The sequence below is a fragment of the Poecilia formosa genome, unplaced genomic scaffold (genome assembly GCF_000485575.1).
Source record: "Poecilia formosa unplaced genomic scaffold, Poecilia_formosa-5.1.2 Scaffold56, whole genome shotgun sequence".
In the NCBI taxonomy this organism is placed as follows: domain Eukaryota; kingdom Metazoa; phylum Chordata; class Actinopteri; order Cyprinodontiformes; family Poeciliidae; genus Poecilia; species Poecilia formosa.
Genome location: NW_006799995.1, coordinates 531,649 through 549,615, shown reverse-complemented (window position 1 = coordinate 549,615; position 17,967 = coordinate 531,649). Strand labels below are relative to the sequence as shown.

Below are 17,967 nucleotides of genomic sequence, written 5' to 3'. Positions count from 1 at the left end.
TGGCTATTCGGACTTATTTAAAAACTAATAATCGGAGGACAAGAGGTAACAAATATATTTTCAAAACAAAAAAAGACTTTGTCTTTAACCCCCTCCCCCTCCAAAACTTACACACAAGTGTTCCCACACGAGACGAAAATGAAAAGTTTTAGTGCCGGGGCTTTTTTATAAAAACTTTGTTTTTAAACCCCCATACCTTACGCTTTGCCGCAAGAAGCGTAAGGTTCGATGTTGTCATCCTGGTGGAGGAGTTTTTGTACGCAAACTTTGAGCAAAAGCAGAGTTAAATTTACTCTATAGAATTGCATACTGTTTTGTAACCCTGTGTAAGAATGAACCTATTAGGAGTTAAAAGCGAGTGTTAAAACAATGTGTCCCCATATCAAATCTTAAAAAGGAATCAATAACTCTTGACTTCTTAGCTCTCACAGCGGTTATAACATTAAAGGAGTTAATTCACTGACTCCGCCCGCAGAACCGCAGGTTCCCACCAAAGCGACAGAAGCTAAGTCATTTCAGAACAATTTGCTCTCCACATGTCTGACTTGTTCACCAAGCTTGGTAAGTAATTTATTTCTGAGATTGTTTATAACTATTATTTTGAGTTGAGACCAACATGTATGACAGACGTCACGTTTGCAACATTGCTTGGTGTTAGCATATTTAGCCTAGCACAAGTATTGGAGAAAAATATCCAGCAGGTGATTTGTAATAATCTGCAGCATGTTTTTATTTACCCTGAATGTTTACATGAATATTTGTCAGATTTATCAGCCTTCCTGATCCCGATATTTTTCTTTGAAAAACTGTGAAAGGCTTTTTCATGTTGAAAGTATATTCCGCATTGATAATAGTTTATGTTGTGACTACTGCAGTTGTTGTGCCTTCTCATATGCATTTTGATTTATGGTTTTATCATTTTATTTTTCTAGATATTAAGATGAGTTTGCCTGAGGATGAATCGCCAACATCAGTCTCTCTCGCTCCCTCACTCGTCCGTCGCTTCTTCCAAGATTCAAGCTCCAAAAATGGCTATGTAAGCGTTAATATCTCTGAAACTCCACATCTCTAATTGAGGCATGTTGATATAGTTGTATAAAAATGTATTCCTTAGTTCCATTTTTCATTGTTATGTTTTTTTGTTTATGATCCAGAGACCGACACGGGCTCTCTTACTTGGAGACTCAAGCTTATCCAACGCATGAGGAGCACGTTGATGGCCCCGGCCAAACTTCACGACAGCCCAGCAACCCGAAGACAATCTGTGTTAGTGAGTGGACAGCCCTATGGGGGAGTGCAGAGAGACCCTGTCTTTTATTAGACATACAGCAGAAACATAAACTGGGTAAGAAATGATGGCACTGAATACCAGGTTGGCCTGTTCTGTACTGTAATATCCAACAATCTACCTGTGTTAAAAGAAGATTTCCTGTCTTATTACCTGAACTAAATGCATTACTTTTTCTCCGCCTTGTATTTTGAACAATTCCATATATATTGTATTGAAGAAAAATGTGTTAAGTATACTGTGTTTTGTATTGCACAGCTGATATATGTCCAACCTTTTGATAAGTTATATTTGAATGAAAGCGACATGTGAAACATGAAAGTGTATGTTATCACCTATTCTGTGCATGGTGAGATAAGCATTGGTCTTCATCTGATCTTTCTGCGTCACAGTTCCAGTTGTTAAATGTTGTTCTGATCTTAGATATAGACAAAAAAGAGTTAGTATACAGATGGATTTACACAATTGTTTCCAAAGCAAAATTAAACTACAGTGCAGCATACTGGATCAACTTATTTCGGATTGTTAAAATAGAAGACTTGCCAGAATATTATTGTTGGACTGACAAGTGATGTTTAAGTCCACAAGCAATACAATCTTTCTATCCCTAGAGGTCTGAGTATGTTCGCTGGCCGTATATTTCTAAAAGTCTCCAATCTGTTTAAAGTCATCAAGGATTAGAGATCATGGTGCTGAAACAAGCTCACAAATTAAACATTTTTGTTTTTCTAATGATGTGGTTGTACTTTCAGAGCTGCGTTTGGTTAAGTCAGGGGGTGTCAATTCTGTTGATGTGTCACGCCGGATGATTAAAAGCCTCAAAAAGCTTGGATGACGTCTGAGCAGAAAACATCTGCAACATGCATAGACTGCTCTGTGTCTCCAACATCCCACTGGCTCTACAATAAGGGGAGCCGAAAGGTCACGCCTGAGAAAGAGTACCATCAAAAAGGTCCTTTGATATTGCAAATTAACATTGATATTCATGGGGATAATTATTGCAATTCACGTCAAATACCAGCCATTAGTGCTGCAGTGTTAGGGGAAAAGGGGGTTTTGGTTATTAGAATCTACTTATCAGACAACTGTTGCTGGCTGAAAAGCCTTGCTTGCTTCTGACTAACATCAATATCCATGTTCCATTAAAACAGACAGGACAAACCCCCTGCAATTCCCCTATTACAATGGCTTTCACAGTAAACCCGTGGCTACAGCATTCGGCAAAGTGCAGATTTATGAGAACAAATGTAAATTTTGTAGCAATCTGGTTCGACAAACCAAAAACAACATGTTGTTTTGTACAGTTTTCAGACTTTGCAATAGTGAATAAGTGCAAAGAAAAATGCTTTACTTCAAAATGTTGTAGCTAAAATGTATTAAATCGTTTTTTGGTTGGTGAAGGGGAAGGAGGGCATTTAGTACCCTTAGAGCTAAGCTATCAAAGGAACAGGATCATAATTAGTTATTGACATGAGTCAAGTTTCATCAGCATCATATCTAAACAAGATTGACAGGGCATCAAAGTATGCAGAGGATGGTGGATGCTTTACAGTCTATTAATATGTACAGGCTTTACTCTGATAGCTTGTTTAATAGTAGATATTTGTCAAAATGATTTTTTTTTTTACATCTCAATATTAAAATAACATTTTATCTTCAGTAAAATGTAACAGTATTATGTCCGAATGTCTCAATCTATTGTATATCATAAGAATTTTGTACTTTCAGTGATGTTACATGTACTCAATATCACTGATTTCCAAAAAACAAGCATGGGGTGCAGAAGTTCACGTTTATTGTGGATTTTCTTTCACCAAAAATATATTTAGATGCTCACGTATGCACACACTCCATCACTGTCAAAAAAGCAAAACAAAGAACGAAGAAGTAAAATGTTGGAACACTTTTGTTGCTGTCCACAGAGAAACAGCTGATCAACCAAGACGGTTCCATCCACATTCTTAAACTTGACCTCAAAGCAACAATGTTTTTCAAATCAAAATTATTTTGAAACACATTGTAGTTGTATGCTTTATTACAGATTCACCACCAAAAAGAAAGGCTTAAAATAAATGATTAAAAGTCTGAAATGTTTATGATATTGTGTTCAATTACTGATGATGATAAATGAAATACAACAGGAGAAGGTAAAAAAAAAAAAAAGTCTAAAATTGAACCTGAACAGTTGTGACATCGGTCAGTTTGATAGATTTGTGTGACAGAAGAAGGTGGAGGGATGATGACACACAGATCATGTGCCTGTCTCGCTTTGTTTACTTAATGTCAGCCTGCTGGGACAGCTGAGTTCATTTACCTCCCCATTAGTCCGAGTCAACTGTTCCAAAACAGGCAGCGTCTCAGGGCTGTGAACCGAGCATGACCAGGTGAGTGTCAGCTCTTCATTTTTATTTTATTTTTTTTTTCGGAGTGTGATCCTCCAACCTGCTTCTATCCCACCTAATTTTCTGCAGTGGCATCTGTGTATTTGCCCTGTCTTCCCTCCTTGGTGTCTCACTGAGTGCGGAAATGACCGGGCTATATGGCAGCTTCGCCTCCCCTGGATTCCCGCAGCCATACCCCGACAACCAGCTCGTGGTGTGGAACATAACCGCTCCGCACGGCCACCGCATCAAGCTCTACTTCACCCACTTCAGCTTGGAGCCCTCCAATCAGTGTGAGTACGACCACATCCAGGTGAGCTGCGTCCAAACAAAGCCCCGTTTGTGCACACCGGAACTCCTTGCTCACCAAAGAGGCCTCTAACCCTGTCAAAACAGGTTTTGGCGGAAGGGAATGAAACCCTGCGGTTCTGCGGTGAGGAGGAGAAGAACCACGAGAGCACCCCCAGGAACACCATCATCATGTCAGCCGGGAACGTCATGTCGGTGGTCTTTAGGAGCGACTACTCTAACGAAGGCCGATTCACTGGCTTCCAAGCGTTTTACACCTCAGAAGGTGATGTGAAAATGCGACGCTTGTTCCCAGAAGGCAAATAGGACATCAGCAGCTATAATGAAATGTTTTAAAAGTCCATGTAGACACAATGGGACTATTAGGTCATCGTAGGCGCAGTCAGCTTTTAAGCCGTGCACATCTTATGAGAAAGACTGACAGAAGTACAAGAAAAATGTTAGAGCTTGTTTGAAGAAATGTAGGTACTCCTCCATCCACCGGTTGTCATGTTGTACTCCTTTTCTACAAAAGTGGGTCCATTCAGAAGACGAAACCCACGTCATAAACCATTTTTAATCTTACCTTTTTGCTGTCTTGTATGATATGCTCAAGGAGCCACAGATATGCATTTAAACCTCTTTACTCTGAGACCCCTCAATAAAATCTAGTGCTTTTGAAATTCCCTATCAGTAAATGGCATCCATTCAAATCTCTATACAAAGAGCTGTTCTGGCCAGGGATTAAAGTAGTATTTATTTTAAATTTGCAGGCTGATGCAAATTAAACTGGAAAGAAAACCAGCAGAATGAAGAAAAATCTTTTTTTATTTCCATTGCTTTTTCTTGAAATTGTGACTGGTTTAGTTGGCATCTTCTTGATGTTTGCTTTGTAGTAGTAAACGTTAACAACAGCATCTTTCAAAGATAAAAACGACGTTGTTCACAGTCAGAGCATGAAACAATGGCAAAAATCAAGATAAACACAGCTAATTAACAACAAATATGAATTAATATTTAAAAAGATCTTAGGGAAAAACAAGTATGAGTAAGAATATATTCAGCAGCGCCTTGAAAGTCAGAGTTGAATACAAACCCACGAAAGCCCAGAGTCTCAAAACAAAATGACAGAAGCATGTCCCACAGCAGAAGTTTAACAGTCTGGACACAGCGACCACTATAAAGACATTAAGACAGTGATGTGAGCTCTTCTGTTTGTTATCACTGCAGAGCTTCAGAGCAACTAAAAATGATCAAGAGCGTTTTTGATAATGCATGTGAAAAATATCTAGACAAGAGCTTTTCCACCATCTTGAGAAAAGCAACCATGACGCTGAGCCTTCAGACAACATAACACACGCTGCTGCGCTTTGAAGAGAAGTAAATTGCTTTTATTAAGTCGTGCTAAACACACCGAATGTGAGTGGGTGGATGGATGGGACACGTAAGCAAAATAGCGAGGGGGGGAGTTGCGTTCTTTGTTTGCATTTTACTCAGAGTTCGTCAGAGTTCTTTTATTTCTTTGAGGTGTATGGTAACAAAGACCACACCTTCATGGCTCATATGGTAAGGCAGTATTGGCTTACACTGCTCAGGGTGATGAATCCAAACAAATATTCACAGTTGAAACCGTTAACAGACCCATTCAGTCCCTCCAGGCTCACACATCTCATTAAGACAGGGTAGCATCATGCATCTGTAGAGGGCCCGCCCGTAGATGAAAAGACACAAACGTACCGAGTAACGCTAAAGCAGCATCCTGTGTCGGTCTCTTCCAGACATCAACGAGTGCCTATCCAGGGTAGATGGCGAGCGAGTATGTGACCATTTCTGCCACAATTACATCGGCGGCTATTACTGCACGTGCAAGCAGGGACACCTTCTCCATGACAACAAGAGATCCTGCACAGGTAAGAGCAAAAGGAGCTGAAGCCCAAGAGGCGTTTTTCGTTTGGGCGCAATCAAAGGAGCTCAGAAGGCGCACAGTGAGGTGTGGTGTTAAGGAGCTCGGCATGAGGGAATGACTGCATTAGTAGTTGTAAAGCAGATCAGATAAACTCACGCTGAGCCTCTCAGCCTCCTGTCTCTCTCTGAGACAAGTGGTGAAAACAAGTCTAAGTCCTCAAAATGCCTTTCTAACACAGCGCTAAGATTTTAAGACATTTTAAGCAAGATGAAAACGCTCCTACATGTAGTAAGATCCCACCATTTGTTGGTGTAAAATCCTTTGCAGAAAACAATGATTTGTCTTTTAACATAAGGCACGTAGTAAGTGTAGAGTGTTGGATTTTATAATGCAATAGGTGTTAATTCCAGGCTGAAAAGAAATTCTGATGCATGCAGCAGCTGATCTCTGGCAGCTGGTGCGCAGTGAGGTTAATCACAGCGGATTCCTCAGGGAAGAGCAACTTCGAAATGGCTATAAAAATTGATACCTGTGTGCAGCACTTACAGCGCACCGGCACCAGGTAATTAATCACAATTACCAGCTGATGTGCCTTAAATTATTATACTTTGCCAGGGGTGGGGTGGGGGAAAATACGGTGGCACAACAAATCATGCAATGAATAGACAAAAATGATTATCTGCCCACAGATTGTACTAATTATATAAATTACAGCAGCTCTGCCTCTTTGCAGAAGCTCATTTGTTTTTTTCCCGTAACTTCATCTGCACACTTTGCCCGGGCAATAACACAGATCAAAATGAGTCTAATCTTTAATGGCGCCAGTGGAGAGAGCAGTTCACAAAGAAATGTTCTTTTCCGTCTTTTCCGTCTTCAAAGAAAATCCGCCGTGACACAGCAGTTGAAGGAAGAAACCATTTTTAAGATTTCAGTATCATTCACCGAGGTTTGAACACTGGGTTTAGGGTTCCTTCGTCCTCTGGAACGGTACAGAAAGTGTTTTCTGGATTTTCCAGGTGGGTCTTATAAACTGATGTATTTATATTCTAAAGTATTTAACTCAACCAGGATCTAAGGGTAAGTAAATCTGAAAATGTGAATATTGACACAAAACATGAGTAGGAACGCACTCACGTCCTAAAGGGCAAATTTCATCTAATCCGTGTTTCCTCTGCAGTGCCCTGCAAAAGCCAGGTGTTGACGTCAGCATCTGGAGCTCTGACTAGTCCTGGCTACCCAAACCCCTACCCGCCCATGAGCCAGTGCAATCACACCATCAGTTTGCCGGAGGGCTCCAGAATCATCCTGGACTTCTTGGAACCTTTTGACATAGAGGGACACCCCGATGTCCCCTGTCCATATGATATGCTAAAGGTCAGTACCGCACAAGGCCAATGTAGACAAGACAATGAATAAGTAATGTATTCCTCCCCATGGCTTTAAGACGACCTGTCACTGATTTACCCTCTGCCAGCTGATTTACTACATGCTTCTGCGTTTTCTTGCATATTTGAGTTTGGCAGGACATCGGTCAGGGACCCGATGAATCAATCTTCTTTTTCCTTTTGGATGTTTCTTTTTTTTTAAGATTTCAACAACTGGACAAGAGTACGGACCGTTCTGTGGCTCGGCACCACCAGACTCTATAGATACTGGAAGTTACCAAGTGCATGTGGCGTTCAGATCTGACTCTACTGGGAAGAACAAGGGATGGAAGATCAAATACACCAGCACCACAGCTGAATAGCTTTCATAACTTCAAAACTGATGGCTTCCTGCCTGGATAATATTTTCCTCTGCAACTTTTAAGATGTTTTTTTTTTATTCTTTTGCTATTAATAATTATAACAGTATTTAAGTTTTGTTCTATTTTTCTGACTTTTTGAACCAATACATTGAAAATTAAATGCACATGACCTGCAAATTCAATTACAACTCTTAATTTTTACACTTATATTTTGCCTATGGAGTAGTACACAATTGTTTTGAAAAAGTGGAAGCTCAGTTATTTTTTGGGTTTAAAAATATTAAAGTCGTCATGCATTTGTGTTCAACCCAGTTTAATCAGACACAGTGAGGGTACAATTACATCTCACAGAGGAGGACTTTATTTACAGACAAGTGAGTTTTAAAGGTATTTATTCTGAGTCTGGCTGTTCTGGTCAGCAACCAGAAGACACAGCAGATAGGACTGGACTAAAGTTATGGAGAAGCTTAAGGAAATGTTAGATTACGAAAGAAATTCTCAGAGTACTGTTCAATCCATCAGCCACAGCTCAGGGTTTTTCACCTACAAGGCAAAGGCAAAACAAGTATTTACCAGAAAAGCAGCCAATAAATCAAAAACACAATTTATCATCTTCCTTTTACTTCAAATATTCACCATTTTGTGTTGGAGCACATCAAGAATGCAAAAGACGTTTGTGATCAAATGTGAAAAGGTCGGGGGTTACTCTTTCATGCATCATTCAGCTCATTCATTTTTACCAAGACAGTAATTACACTTTTGCCCCTTTACAAATTGCTTGGTTCAATTTATTGTTTTCACTTTTTATTAGACCTTCCCGGAGATTTTTTTTGTGTGTGTGTGTGATTAAACAACAGACTCATATTTCCTTAAACTCAGATCTCAGCTGAGCCACACAGGATAAGATTTGTTTCCAGCATGACGTGCCGTGACAGCCCTTCGGGGGACCCGGGTGCTTACCTGAGCGCTCTCGAGTCACCATCTCGTCCTTACAGACAGCGTGACATACGATAGCGCAGTGCAGCTGACTGCTCCGATACTGCAGCACGCACGCTCGCGCCAAACTGTTCAGCCGAGGTGGAGCCAGCTTCACAGGAATTACGCACACCATGATTCCCATTACGTAGCTGTTGGAGGGAAAAGCCCCAGTAGCAGTAAAAGCTCAGAACTCGTGTGCTCATGCAGAAACATACTAAACTGGTGCACAAAAAATATGAGGACAAGACGGAAACTTTAGACGCCTTTATTTACCAAAAGACATGTTAAAACGTAGCCCTTACATCCTATCATACAGATGTTACACCTTGATGTGTCCTGGAGAAGAATCTGCTTTAAAAACTATTCATGAAAAAGCAACGGGGTCCGCTTCACACCGAAGCTCAACTGTTTTTGCAAAAGACACAATTCTCACTAATTGCGCTAGGACAGTTGGGAAGGGAGCGCGTTTTGTCTGCATTATAATCTCGCACACAAAAAAACGCCAAAAGATTACGTAAGTAAAAATAAGTCTATCGATTCTGTTCGGTGTTCCAGAGATAAGAGGACGCAACAGAGAACCTACCGCGTGTTCGTGTCACACGGACCAACACACACAGTCTTACATCACACATCCATCAGACCAACACATGACTGTCAGGATTGTAGGCAAGATATACACTTAAATCATCCAATCATCCACAGTGCATAGATAACGTGTTAATCTGGTAGTGTTATCTGGTTTCTGGCGGTGTTGTACGACTGTGCTCAGGCAGAAGGCTGTTTATGTCTTTCAGATAGAATTTGCTGTAAGAAAGAAAACAATTCCTTTTTATCCGATAAGTAAGGAAATCGGACTAAAGGAATGTGTATGTAGCAAACTGCATCCGATTGATGCTTCAAGTTTTGTAAAAGTCGCCCTGGATTTTTGAGCGCATCATTGCGAACGCATGAAAATTGTTCTCCAAACAAACTAAATGATGCCATTTGATTGGCCTTGAAATAGCTCCTCTAGCTAATCCAAATCCCCTTTTTTTAACTCTGTTAAAATGCTGCATCTGATGAAACATGGAGCATATTTGTCATCTTGAAATATAGTACATTGGCAGATTTAAAAAGGAGAAGTTTGACAAACTCAGAGGAGCACTTTGTCCATCTCTGGGAAGAAATTTATTTATATGAACAGTTTCGCAACCAATTGCCATCTATGAAGCTAACTGCAACTAGCCTAACTTAGAGAATAGACAAGGCAAAGCAGTTTTTAGTTAAAACAGTAACAAAATTCTCCAGTTAATTGTATATCTAATATAACTGAAAGCAGAAAGTGAACACCAGAGTACCATACTCAAGATTACAAAACACAATTTCTAGATTTATTGTTAAACAGTTAAACAGTAAGGGTGTCTGTGAGTGTCAAAAAGTAAAGTATGAACCTTTTTAGAATATTAAGACCAATATTATTCAAATTTAGGACAAGCATGAATAGCAAGAAATGATTTAATCCAAATTAATAAATAACGTAGCTCACTTAGCTTGGCAAGATAACCAATCCCTAGGAATACGAGTACAATACTTTTACACCAATGCTTACTGCATACAGTTAACCTAAAACAGCAACTGACCAAACAGCTGACCTGTTTTCTACCCAAACATTAAGTAAACATTTGTTATTCACAGTAAAAAAAAACAAAAAACAAAAAAACGAGCTGGTAGTGGATGACATTACAATAAGTTTTATTTTAAAGTCTAAACTGTTTTCAGAAGCAAAAAATAAAAACTGAAAATGAACGAGTAAACAAATCTGTTATATAAACTAATGCAAATTTAAAAGCTAGTGTATTTATATATTTTTATTTAATGTTTTGGTACACTGCAGAAACCCTGATCAGTGCCATCTAGTGGACAATACATAAACCAGCGTATTGATTAGTTTGCTTTAAATGTGGGGGGGGCTGAAGGTGCCACAATCCAGAAAATGACTCAAACTTGTACATGTGATGCTTTGAATAAAATGTTAACATTTATCTGTCAGTAAGGTTTTAAATACGAAAAACATAAAACAGAAATCATTAATTAGAGCTTGAATTCCTTGTATGTTAAACTTTACTTCAACATTTATTTAATTATGTCATAGTTCCCTTATCTACGGCCCATCAGGAAATAAAGTAAACAGTCACTTTGGCTAGACAAACATCCAGTTGTTTGTCTTTTGCTAAAAAAAACAAAAAACAAAACAAAACAAAAAAAATACCCCAATGTGTGAATCACTCTCTGATGTTGGATTGGTTAATGGACAGCAGGCCAATCACTTTGCCTGTAGTTGAGTTAGTCCAGGCCACCGATTGCCAATCACTTTGCCTGTAGCTGAGGCCACCGATTTTAAAGAATACAGCTCACAAGTTAAAAAAAAGCAAAAAAAAAAAAAAAAAAAACACCATGTGCTGCAATTCAGGACTATGAGATAATTGCATAAATACTACATTAAATAAGCTTTTACGATTGAATTCAACTTTAAAAGGACGATCAACAGATATAATTGTGCATTTTAAGAATTATAAATATTTCCGTAATGATGGGTAACTATTTGATGACTACAATACCAATATTTTTTAACTGCCACATATAAACAAATATGTAAGTATTTATTTATTGTGGCATTTTTAGCTCTCGATACCTGCCAAGTACTGGATGACATTAACTTTCAGCAAAACCACCCTAAGACTACTGGGAGCTAGCATGTTAATATTTATAAGCATATGTTTGTCTGTAGCTATCACCCCAACATAACACAAATATTGAAATCAAAAAGTGGTTAAACATATTCAAACTGAACACATTTGTGCAAATCAGCCCAGGCGCTCTTCCAGGCATCCACCAACTTCACTGCTTTCTCAGTGCTCTCAAAACGACGCAGAGATCCACACCTTCCACATTCTTAGCAAGAGCTACTTAAACAGCAACACAGAGCAAATCCCATTCTGCTGACCCCGAGGCAGGTTAGTGTGAATCCTTATCAGTCTCTGCTCGGTCAAACCTAGCTGCTGCCTTGGGTCGCTGTTCCCGCCCCCTGCCTGGGTTTGCCGTCGTCCTGCTGCGTGCCGCTGATGGACTGCATGGCCTGAATCTGCTGCAGGCGCGTCGACAGCTCCGCCTCGCAGGCCTGCAGCAGCGCGGCGGTCCTGCCTGCGTCCCAACCCAGCACCTGCTGCATGGCTTCCAGCCCTCTGCTCACTACCGCCTGGAAGCACACATAGCCGAACAGAACTTCAAACACAGGAAATCTACACGAGGAATTTGGATGCAGCAATTAAAACCTCATGAGTGGCACATAGGAAACCGTCGTGTAAAGAAGTCCGGCGGTCCAAAGCCACGTAGGACGGAGAACTGACACTTGTACATCATAACACAAAAACACACATGGTGGAGATACTGTTTTTCGGTAGGCGCAGTGAAGCTGGTCAGAGTTAAAGGGAAGACAAATGCGGTTCAATGCAGGGCTGTGGTGCAAAGAAAACCGTTGAGAGCGGCAAACGACTCGAAACTGGGAGGTTTCGAGTCTGCAAAGCTGGTAAGACACAAATGCGTCAAGAGAGTCAAAAAGTGGTTGTAACGTCAAACCATGGGAAAATATTTAAAAGGTATCAGTGCCCTTGCCAGCTGTAGTCTCCTTAAGGTATTTTTACACGTCAGACTCAGTGGGCTCGCTGGTATTAATGTGCGCCCTGAGCAACAAGCGCGCCGCTCAAAGTTGGGGTGTGAAACGATTGCCTCAATTTTTCCCCTATCAGTGCGCTTCCAGGACCACAGGCCCACTCAGCCTGCTGATGAATAATAAGCTGTTTTTCCTGCAGACGGTTCAGGCTCCCCTGGCGATTAATCAGACATTTTGAACACTAGCGGCCAGCTGCATGAGAACAAATAAAGCTTTTGAATTGCTTTAAATTAGAGGTTGGTTAACACATATACATATACACATATATAACTGGCTGTGGAATGAGACAAGAAAAATAGGACATAGGAGAGTTCATGGAACAGCTGGATTGTGCTTTTGTTGCAATTCAGTGGCTTTGTAGAGGTCTGGATTTTCTGATACAGGTGTTTTTATTTTATTGTATTTAGATAATCTAAGCCATTATAGAGCAGTGGGGAGAGAAGAATACCTGCAAATCCTCAGTGGAGAGTCTGGTCTCTGGGCTGGTTTTGCCTTTCAGGACCATCAGTGTCCTGGACATGAACTCGGACGCAGAGTCCGCCTCCAATCCGTCCGGCATGTCCACATCTCCAGCACCTGACATATTGAAACGGGTTTTCTCTTATATTCAGTATAGATTGCGGTAAATTGGTTGAAATGTTAGGGATTATTGAGGAGCTGCAATGACTCCATCTAGTGACCAAAGGGTAAAAGTGCAACAAGGCACCATGAGCAATCAAAATGTGAAGAAAGTACATTTGATCTCTAAAATATCATCTAGAAAATTACCCCTAAAAAACAATTTAATTTTCTCCTTAACATTGTTTTCTTTTAGATTAAGGCAAATATTTGCCTGTTGAAAAAGCTTTGTGTAGTAAGATATTGATGTTTGAAAACTCATTAATGTCTCCAAAATGCCTAAGAATACATTTCTATTTTATTACAGTAGCATAATCTCACATAATAGATTTATTCAGTAGAGAAAAAAGCCCTACAATAAAAATAACATTGTTTTCTTTTTATTTATAATTATTAGCAACCCATAAATAAAAAATAAAAAAAAACTGAAACATTTTAGTGCTTTGTACTCTTCTTGTTCCCAAGCAGCTAGGAACATTTAACCATTTGCCATCGTCATTTTCGATAATCATTTCCATGTGGGCAGAATAAAAATACATTTAAAAAAAGTAGTAACTGCACATTTATTTTGCCTTACCGTCCTGACTAGAAGGACTTGTGGCTCCCTGCTGTCTGCCCTCGTTCTCCACAGCTTTGAGGTACAGCTGGAGCAGCTCTTTGGACTGCCTTTCCTCCTCCCTGCGATCCAAAACCCTCTGCAGCGTCTCCTGAAGTTCCTCTGCCTTCTTCTCTTGGAAGCCCAGGGCAGAGGCTAGTTCAGAGCACGGCGCCTCCACTAAAGACTGGGAGAGGAAAGTACAGCATTCTCTTTAAATGACACAGATATGTGAAAGCATGAACGGATGAAAACTGGACCCGCTTGAACAATCAACCTTAAAATGGCAAAGAACTATTAGAATGCCTTTTCTTTCTTTCTTTCTTTCTTTTTTTTTTAAAGCGGCCTTATTTCTAATCTGCAACACAGGATTCTAAAGTGAAACAGTGAAATCCTGCCCGTACCTGTAGGTCTCCCTCAGACATGAGAATGATACTGGTCAGGTCTTGCTTCAGCTGCAGTGCCAGATTCCACCATGGCGCCTCAGCAATGCAGGAGTCGACGGCATCGGCTTCCAGAACCACAGACTCTCTCGCCATCCAAGCCGTGCCGCCATCAACTGTAATAACAGCGAAGAGAGCAACAAAACACATAAAATGTGCATTTTTTTTTCTCCCCCACCCCCATCAGAGTAAGAATCCAGGCTTACGATGATTCAACCTGCTTACTCTTGCGAGCTGGAGCCCACGTTTCTTTGTCATGCAGCAGCATGAACTTGGTGTTAAAAGGCAAACACAAAAAGTAGGCTTGATCCTCTACTATGGTCCCATCACCCTCAAGGACCACAGTGACAGGGGCAGAGGGGCTCACTCCCAGAAACTCGCATCCTGTTGGAGGGAGAGCAATTTTAAGTTAACAGATAATGAACTAAATAGCATGTCCACCTAAGTAACTCTGAAACAATCTAGTCATAACACCACCGGAATTGTAATCGAGGAACTCTACAATGCCAACCAAAGGTATTTATTCCCCTTCGACTTCCACATTTGTCAACTATTTTTAGTGACAGTTTATGCAATAAACCCACACAAAAAAGGCTGATTTTTGGTGTGTCTCGTACGTCAGCAGTGACATTTACTGTCACTTGTTTTTCACAAAGCTATTCAAAGGTTGAACGGCTACGGCTGCCACCAGGCGCAACCCAAGTAAATCAAATGCCTTTGATGGGCAGAGGCTGAACGGCTTCAGTGATCAGGTGACTAGCTTTCTAGGAATGAACACAAACAGGGGATTTATTTCTAAGTTTTAAAACCTGCAGGTTCGAACACGACTGAAACAGACTTGTTTCTGCACACAGAAACAAGTCTGTGAGTGATCATGATTGATAAGCAAATGATCGAGTAGTGAATGCACCACGGGTCCCGAATATCTCCACCATCATAACTGTCTTTCCTTTCACTTCCACGTTGTCTCTCATCTGAGGTGCAAAACCAAAGGGAAATGGACAAAAAACGCAAGTGGAACTACATGAAACTCATCCAAATGCCATCTAACAAAACCTGTTCGTTTTAATAACAATTCCTCGGAGATGCTTAACTCATGGCAACTTACCTTTTTTCTTCAGATCATCCAACGAGGGAACAATCACTCCGTATGATTTCTGACGTGTGAAGTTACACACTTTGCAGGGTCTCCCATCTGTCATTATAAGCCTCAAGCTTTGAGTCCTGCACTGATTTTGAGTTTTCAACCTAGAAACCACGAAACTACAGTGCTAAGCTTTCAACTAGGCTACCTCTGCTCATTCGAATGCGGAACCGCCACTTTAGCGCGATGAATGCTGGGATGTGAAGTTTTTAACAAGAAAACGAGAAAACAATGTTGCAAAAATAAAAACAACAACAACAACAAAAAAAACAGTCAATCAAGATTACATTTGCTTTTACATACTCTTGTCTTGAAAAAGAGACTAAGTCAGCTAAATTACAAACACTTTATTTTACTTTATGCATTTATGTTTGAGAGAAACGATGACAGCACAAAAACATGCAAAGGCTACAGTTTACATACACATTTTTCGAGTGTTTTAGCAGCCAAGACACTGATAGGACTCATGTAAGAGATAAAATACAGTAAGCATTTATATGAACGTTACAAACAAAAAGAGCCATCTTCAGGAAAAGCAATCGAGCGTGATACCGTCGACCTATCGGGGGGCTGGGAAGATGGCATCCACCGAGCAACCTGATCCACCAACACAGGTCTTTCTTTGTCTATCACCCAACATTTACCTCATGTCCTCCAGATATCATTGGGAGCTCTTCAGAATTGCTTCTAAATGTTGCTTTTACGCATTAGCCCTTTGAGCGGCTACTTCAGTAACTGCTCAGCTAATGGATGCTAGCATGCTTGCTAGCTAGCATGCTAGCTAGGGAGCGTTTTAAAAGTTTCTTTTCACCCAAACTGCTGTACATAAGTGGCTTTAAATAAGTTGTAGGGTAGGCCTTATGTTTTCACATGCAACATGGTTAGTTTACGTTAGTGTCCTATCATTTATAACGCTCCCACGTTGCTGAGTATTTTTTTTATTTCTATTTTGAACATGGAGTCATGACTGTCATGAGTAGTTGTTGGTGTGTACAGGGGAAAGGTCATTCAAAAAGGGGTCACAAGGCTGGCTGGTAGAAGTTTGTTGCTGATTCTCTAAACATTTGACTGCAGTTATTAGCTATGGTTGCCTATTTATGGCTTGGCTGATAAGTTACATGATTGCATTGTAAATACATGCAGTAAACTTACCAAACACAAGGTAAAGATGGAATGTATGTTGACTACTAAACCATCAGTGAATTCTCACAGTGACAACTACAATATAATAATCATGCACAACAAAATTAGAGCCCCTCAGCTTATATTATGTCAGATATTAACATTGCGATTATTAGCAAAATTAATCTGTAAATTGACATAAACCCTGGTCTAATGAATCAGTCTGAACTATGTTACATCCATGTAACATTAGAAATGAAACATTTGCCAAAGTTTATCTCTACAGATTATTCTGCTTTTTTAAAAAAAAAAAAAATATATATATATCTTACTGCTCTTGTTTTACCAATCAAATTGGTTTTCTCTTTATCAGCCTTGTTTGATAGGTCAACTACTGACAACAATTTTTTTTTCCTGATGCATAAATAACCATCCTGTAGGTCAACAATACTACTTGTACTGCAGAGTCTCCAGCTAAATTTTTCCTGCTTATATGTTTTGGTCCTTTGGAGGGAAACCCCCCCCAGAATTAGCGGGTTTTATGTCTAAAAAAAGCTAGAAATGTTGTTGGCCAGGAAAAGCCTTGTTGGTGCTTCTTTACTTTTATACTCTTACCTCAATTTGTCCAAAGCAGGACAAATTGACCTAAATTTTTTTTATTTTTTAGGTCTTCACTCCTTTTTTTTGCTCTGATACTAAAATATAGCAGTTCTTCCTACTGTCAGATATATATTTTTTCATTCCATATTAGACTTATTTATATTTTTTGTACTATTTCTAAAAGATCTCTGAGTATGTGTTTAATCTTCTAACTGATAAATGTCCCGTTTTGGTGGAATGAATATATCACAGCACAGCATTTTAGGATAAGGTCGAAAATTCTAACTTAATTTTGGGTTTTCATTACCTGTAAGCAGTAATCATCAAATTGAAAATAAAACTCTGACATGTATCACTCTGTGCAATGAATCTTCACTGTTTAAATCAAACAGGTGTAACTTATTAACCCTTAGGTGATATTCTGATTTACTGAGATTTAACTGCGTAATTAGAACTGAAGGTATATTTGCTTTTTTATAGAGGATTTTTCATACACAATTAGGGCAACACGCTCAGTAAAAAAGTAGGCAACAGCTACCAAAGAGCTAATGAGCTCTCCATGTTTAAGAAAAAAAATAATTGAAGAAGGATATATGCTAAAATCCTAAGGAGAATGATAAAAGAAAAAAAAAACTTCAAATTTAAATTTTAATAAATCATATAATGGTTGTTAATCATTGGAAAAAAAGATCAGGTAATCTGTCAAAAATAATTAGAAAATCAAACAAGTGCAAAACTACACATGCTGATGAACTGAATAGGATTTTTTAAAATTCATTAGAAGTCGTTTTGTGCAACATTAATAATGTGTCTTAATTATTCAGTGTATTCAGTCAATTAGTTTTTCTTTTCTGAGCTTTTTGGTAAATTTACTAAATGACAAATGCATAATATAAATGATTATAAATAAATATTTCCATTACTACCTATGTTCAGTTACTTTTTGGATATAAAACAGCTCACACTTGCATCTTTCATAGCAAAACGTCCTAGCCGTCAGTCCCTCTGTTGTCCAGCAGATGGCACCGTAACACCGCTGTTTGTTTGTCTTTGCAGTCTGGCCTTCCGTCCGGAGATGACGGGACAGCTCGGCCCAGAGAAGCACTGGTAAGGACGAAGAACTTCCTCTGAGTTAGTTGGCTAAAGCG

The 17,967-nt window shown here is 39.5% G+C and overlaps 3 protein-coding genes across 8 annotated transcripts in view; 2 read left to right on the top strand and 1 right to left on the bottom strand.

The window, feature by feature from the left end:
- The first annotated feature begins 24 nt into the window (after nucleotides 1-24).
- Nucleotides 25-7,811, top strand: masp2 (MBL associated serine protease 2). 4 transcript variants are annotated; one of them, XM_016672086.1, is made up of 8 exons: nucleotides 25-561; nucleotides 933-1,036; nucleotides 1,155-3,672; nucleotides 3,760-3,982; nucleotides 4,066-4,243; nucleotides 5,736-5,867; nucleotides 7,041-7,237; nucleotides 7,452-7,811. In XM_016672086.1, exons 3-8 carry the CDS (start codon nucleotides 3,665-3,667, stop codon nucleotides 7,608-7,610), a joined length of 897 nt encoding a protein of 298 aa, XP_016527572.1. In that variant the 5' UTR covers nucleotides 25-561; nucleotides 933-1,036; nucleotides 1,155-3,664; the 3' UTR covers nucleotides 7,611-7,811. The 4 variants fall into 4 exon arrangements, with proteins under 4 accessions (XP_016527572.1, XP_016527571.1, XP_007553386.1 ...); XM_016672085.1 differs by having other exon boundaries at nucleotides 25-1,036; nucleotides 1,155-1,345; nucleotides 2,041-3,672; XM_007553324.2 differs by having other exon boundaries at nucleotides 25-1,036; nucleotides 1,155-2,240; nucleotides 3,576-3,672.
- Nucleotides 7,812-11,071: 3,260 nt separating this feature from the next.
- On the bottom strand, nucleotides 11,072-15,294 carry dffa (DNA fragmentation factor, alpha polypeptide). Its single transcript, XM_016672170.1, has 6 exons — nucleotides 15,062-15,294; nucleotides 14,179-14,337; nucleotides 13,915-14,069; nucleotides 13,493-13,697; nucleotides 12,746-12,873; nucleotides 11,072-11,823 (listed from the first exon to the last, which is right to left on the bottom strand). Exons 1-6 carry the CDS (start codon nucleotides 15,153-15,155, stop codon nucleotides 11,620-11,622), a joined length of 945 nt encoding a protein of 314 aa, XP_016527656.1. The 5' UTR covers nucleotides 15,156-15,294; the 3' UTR covers nucleotides 11,072-11,619.
- Nucleotides 15,295-15,579: 285 nt separating this feature from the next.
- The window catches only part of pex14 (peroxisomal biogenesis factor 14), a 61,017-nt gene continuing 58,629 nt past the window's right edge, over nucleotides 15,580-17,967 (top strand). For 2 of the 3 annotated variants that reach the window (XM_007553322.2, XM_007553321.2), the window contains exons 1-2: nucleotides 15,610-15,711; nucleotides 17,876-17,926. In XM_007553322.2, the coding sequence (XP_007553384.2) occupies nucleotides 15,676-15,711; nucleotides 17,876-17,926 (87 nt within the window). In that variant the 5' untranslated portion in view covers nucleotides 15,610-15,675. Of the gene's footprint in view, nucleotides 15,712-17,875; nucleotides 17,927-17,967 lie in introns of all 3 variants that reach the window. The other variant, XM_007553320.2, reaches the window with a different exon arrangement.

Coding starts and splice junctions, on each gene's coding strand:
- dffa (XM_016672170.1), bottom strand. CDS start 15,155: ATGACAGATGGGAGACCCTGCAAAGTGTGTAACTTCACACGTCAGAAA. Junction 13,698..13,914: donor TGTCTGAGGGAGACCTACAG/GTACGGGCAGGA, acceptor TTCCTCTCCCAG/TCTTTAGTGGAGGCGCCGTG. Junction 11,824..12,745: donor TCTCCACTGAGGATTTGCAG/GTATTCTTCTCT, acceptor GTGTGCTTCCAG/GCGGTAGTGAGCAGAGGGCT.
- masp2 (XM_016672086.1), top strand. Junction 5,868..7,040: donor CAACAAGAGATCCTGCACAG/GTAAGAGCAAAA, acceptor TTTCCTCTGCAG/TGCCCTGCAAAAGCCAGGTG. Junction 7,238..7,451: donor GTCCATATGATATGCTAAAG/GTCAGTACCGCA, acceptor TTTTTTTTTAAG/ATTTCAACAACTGGACAAGA.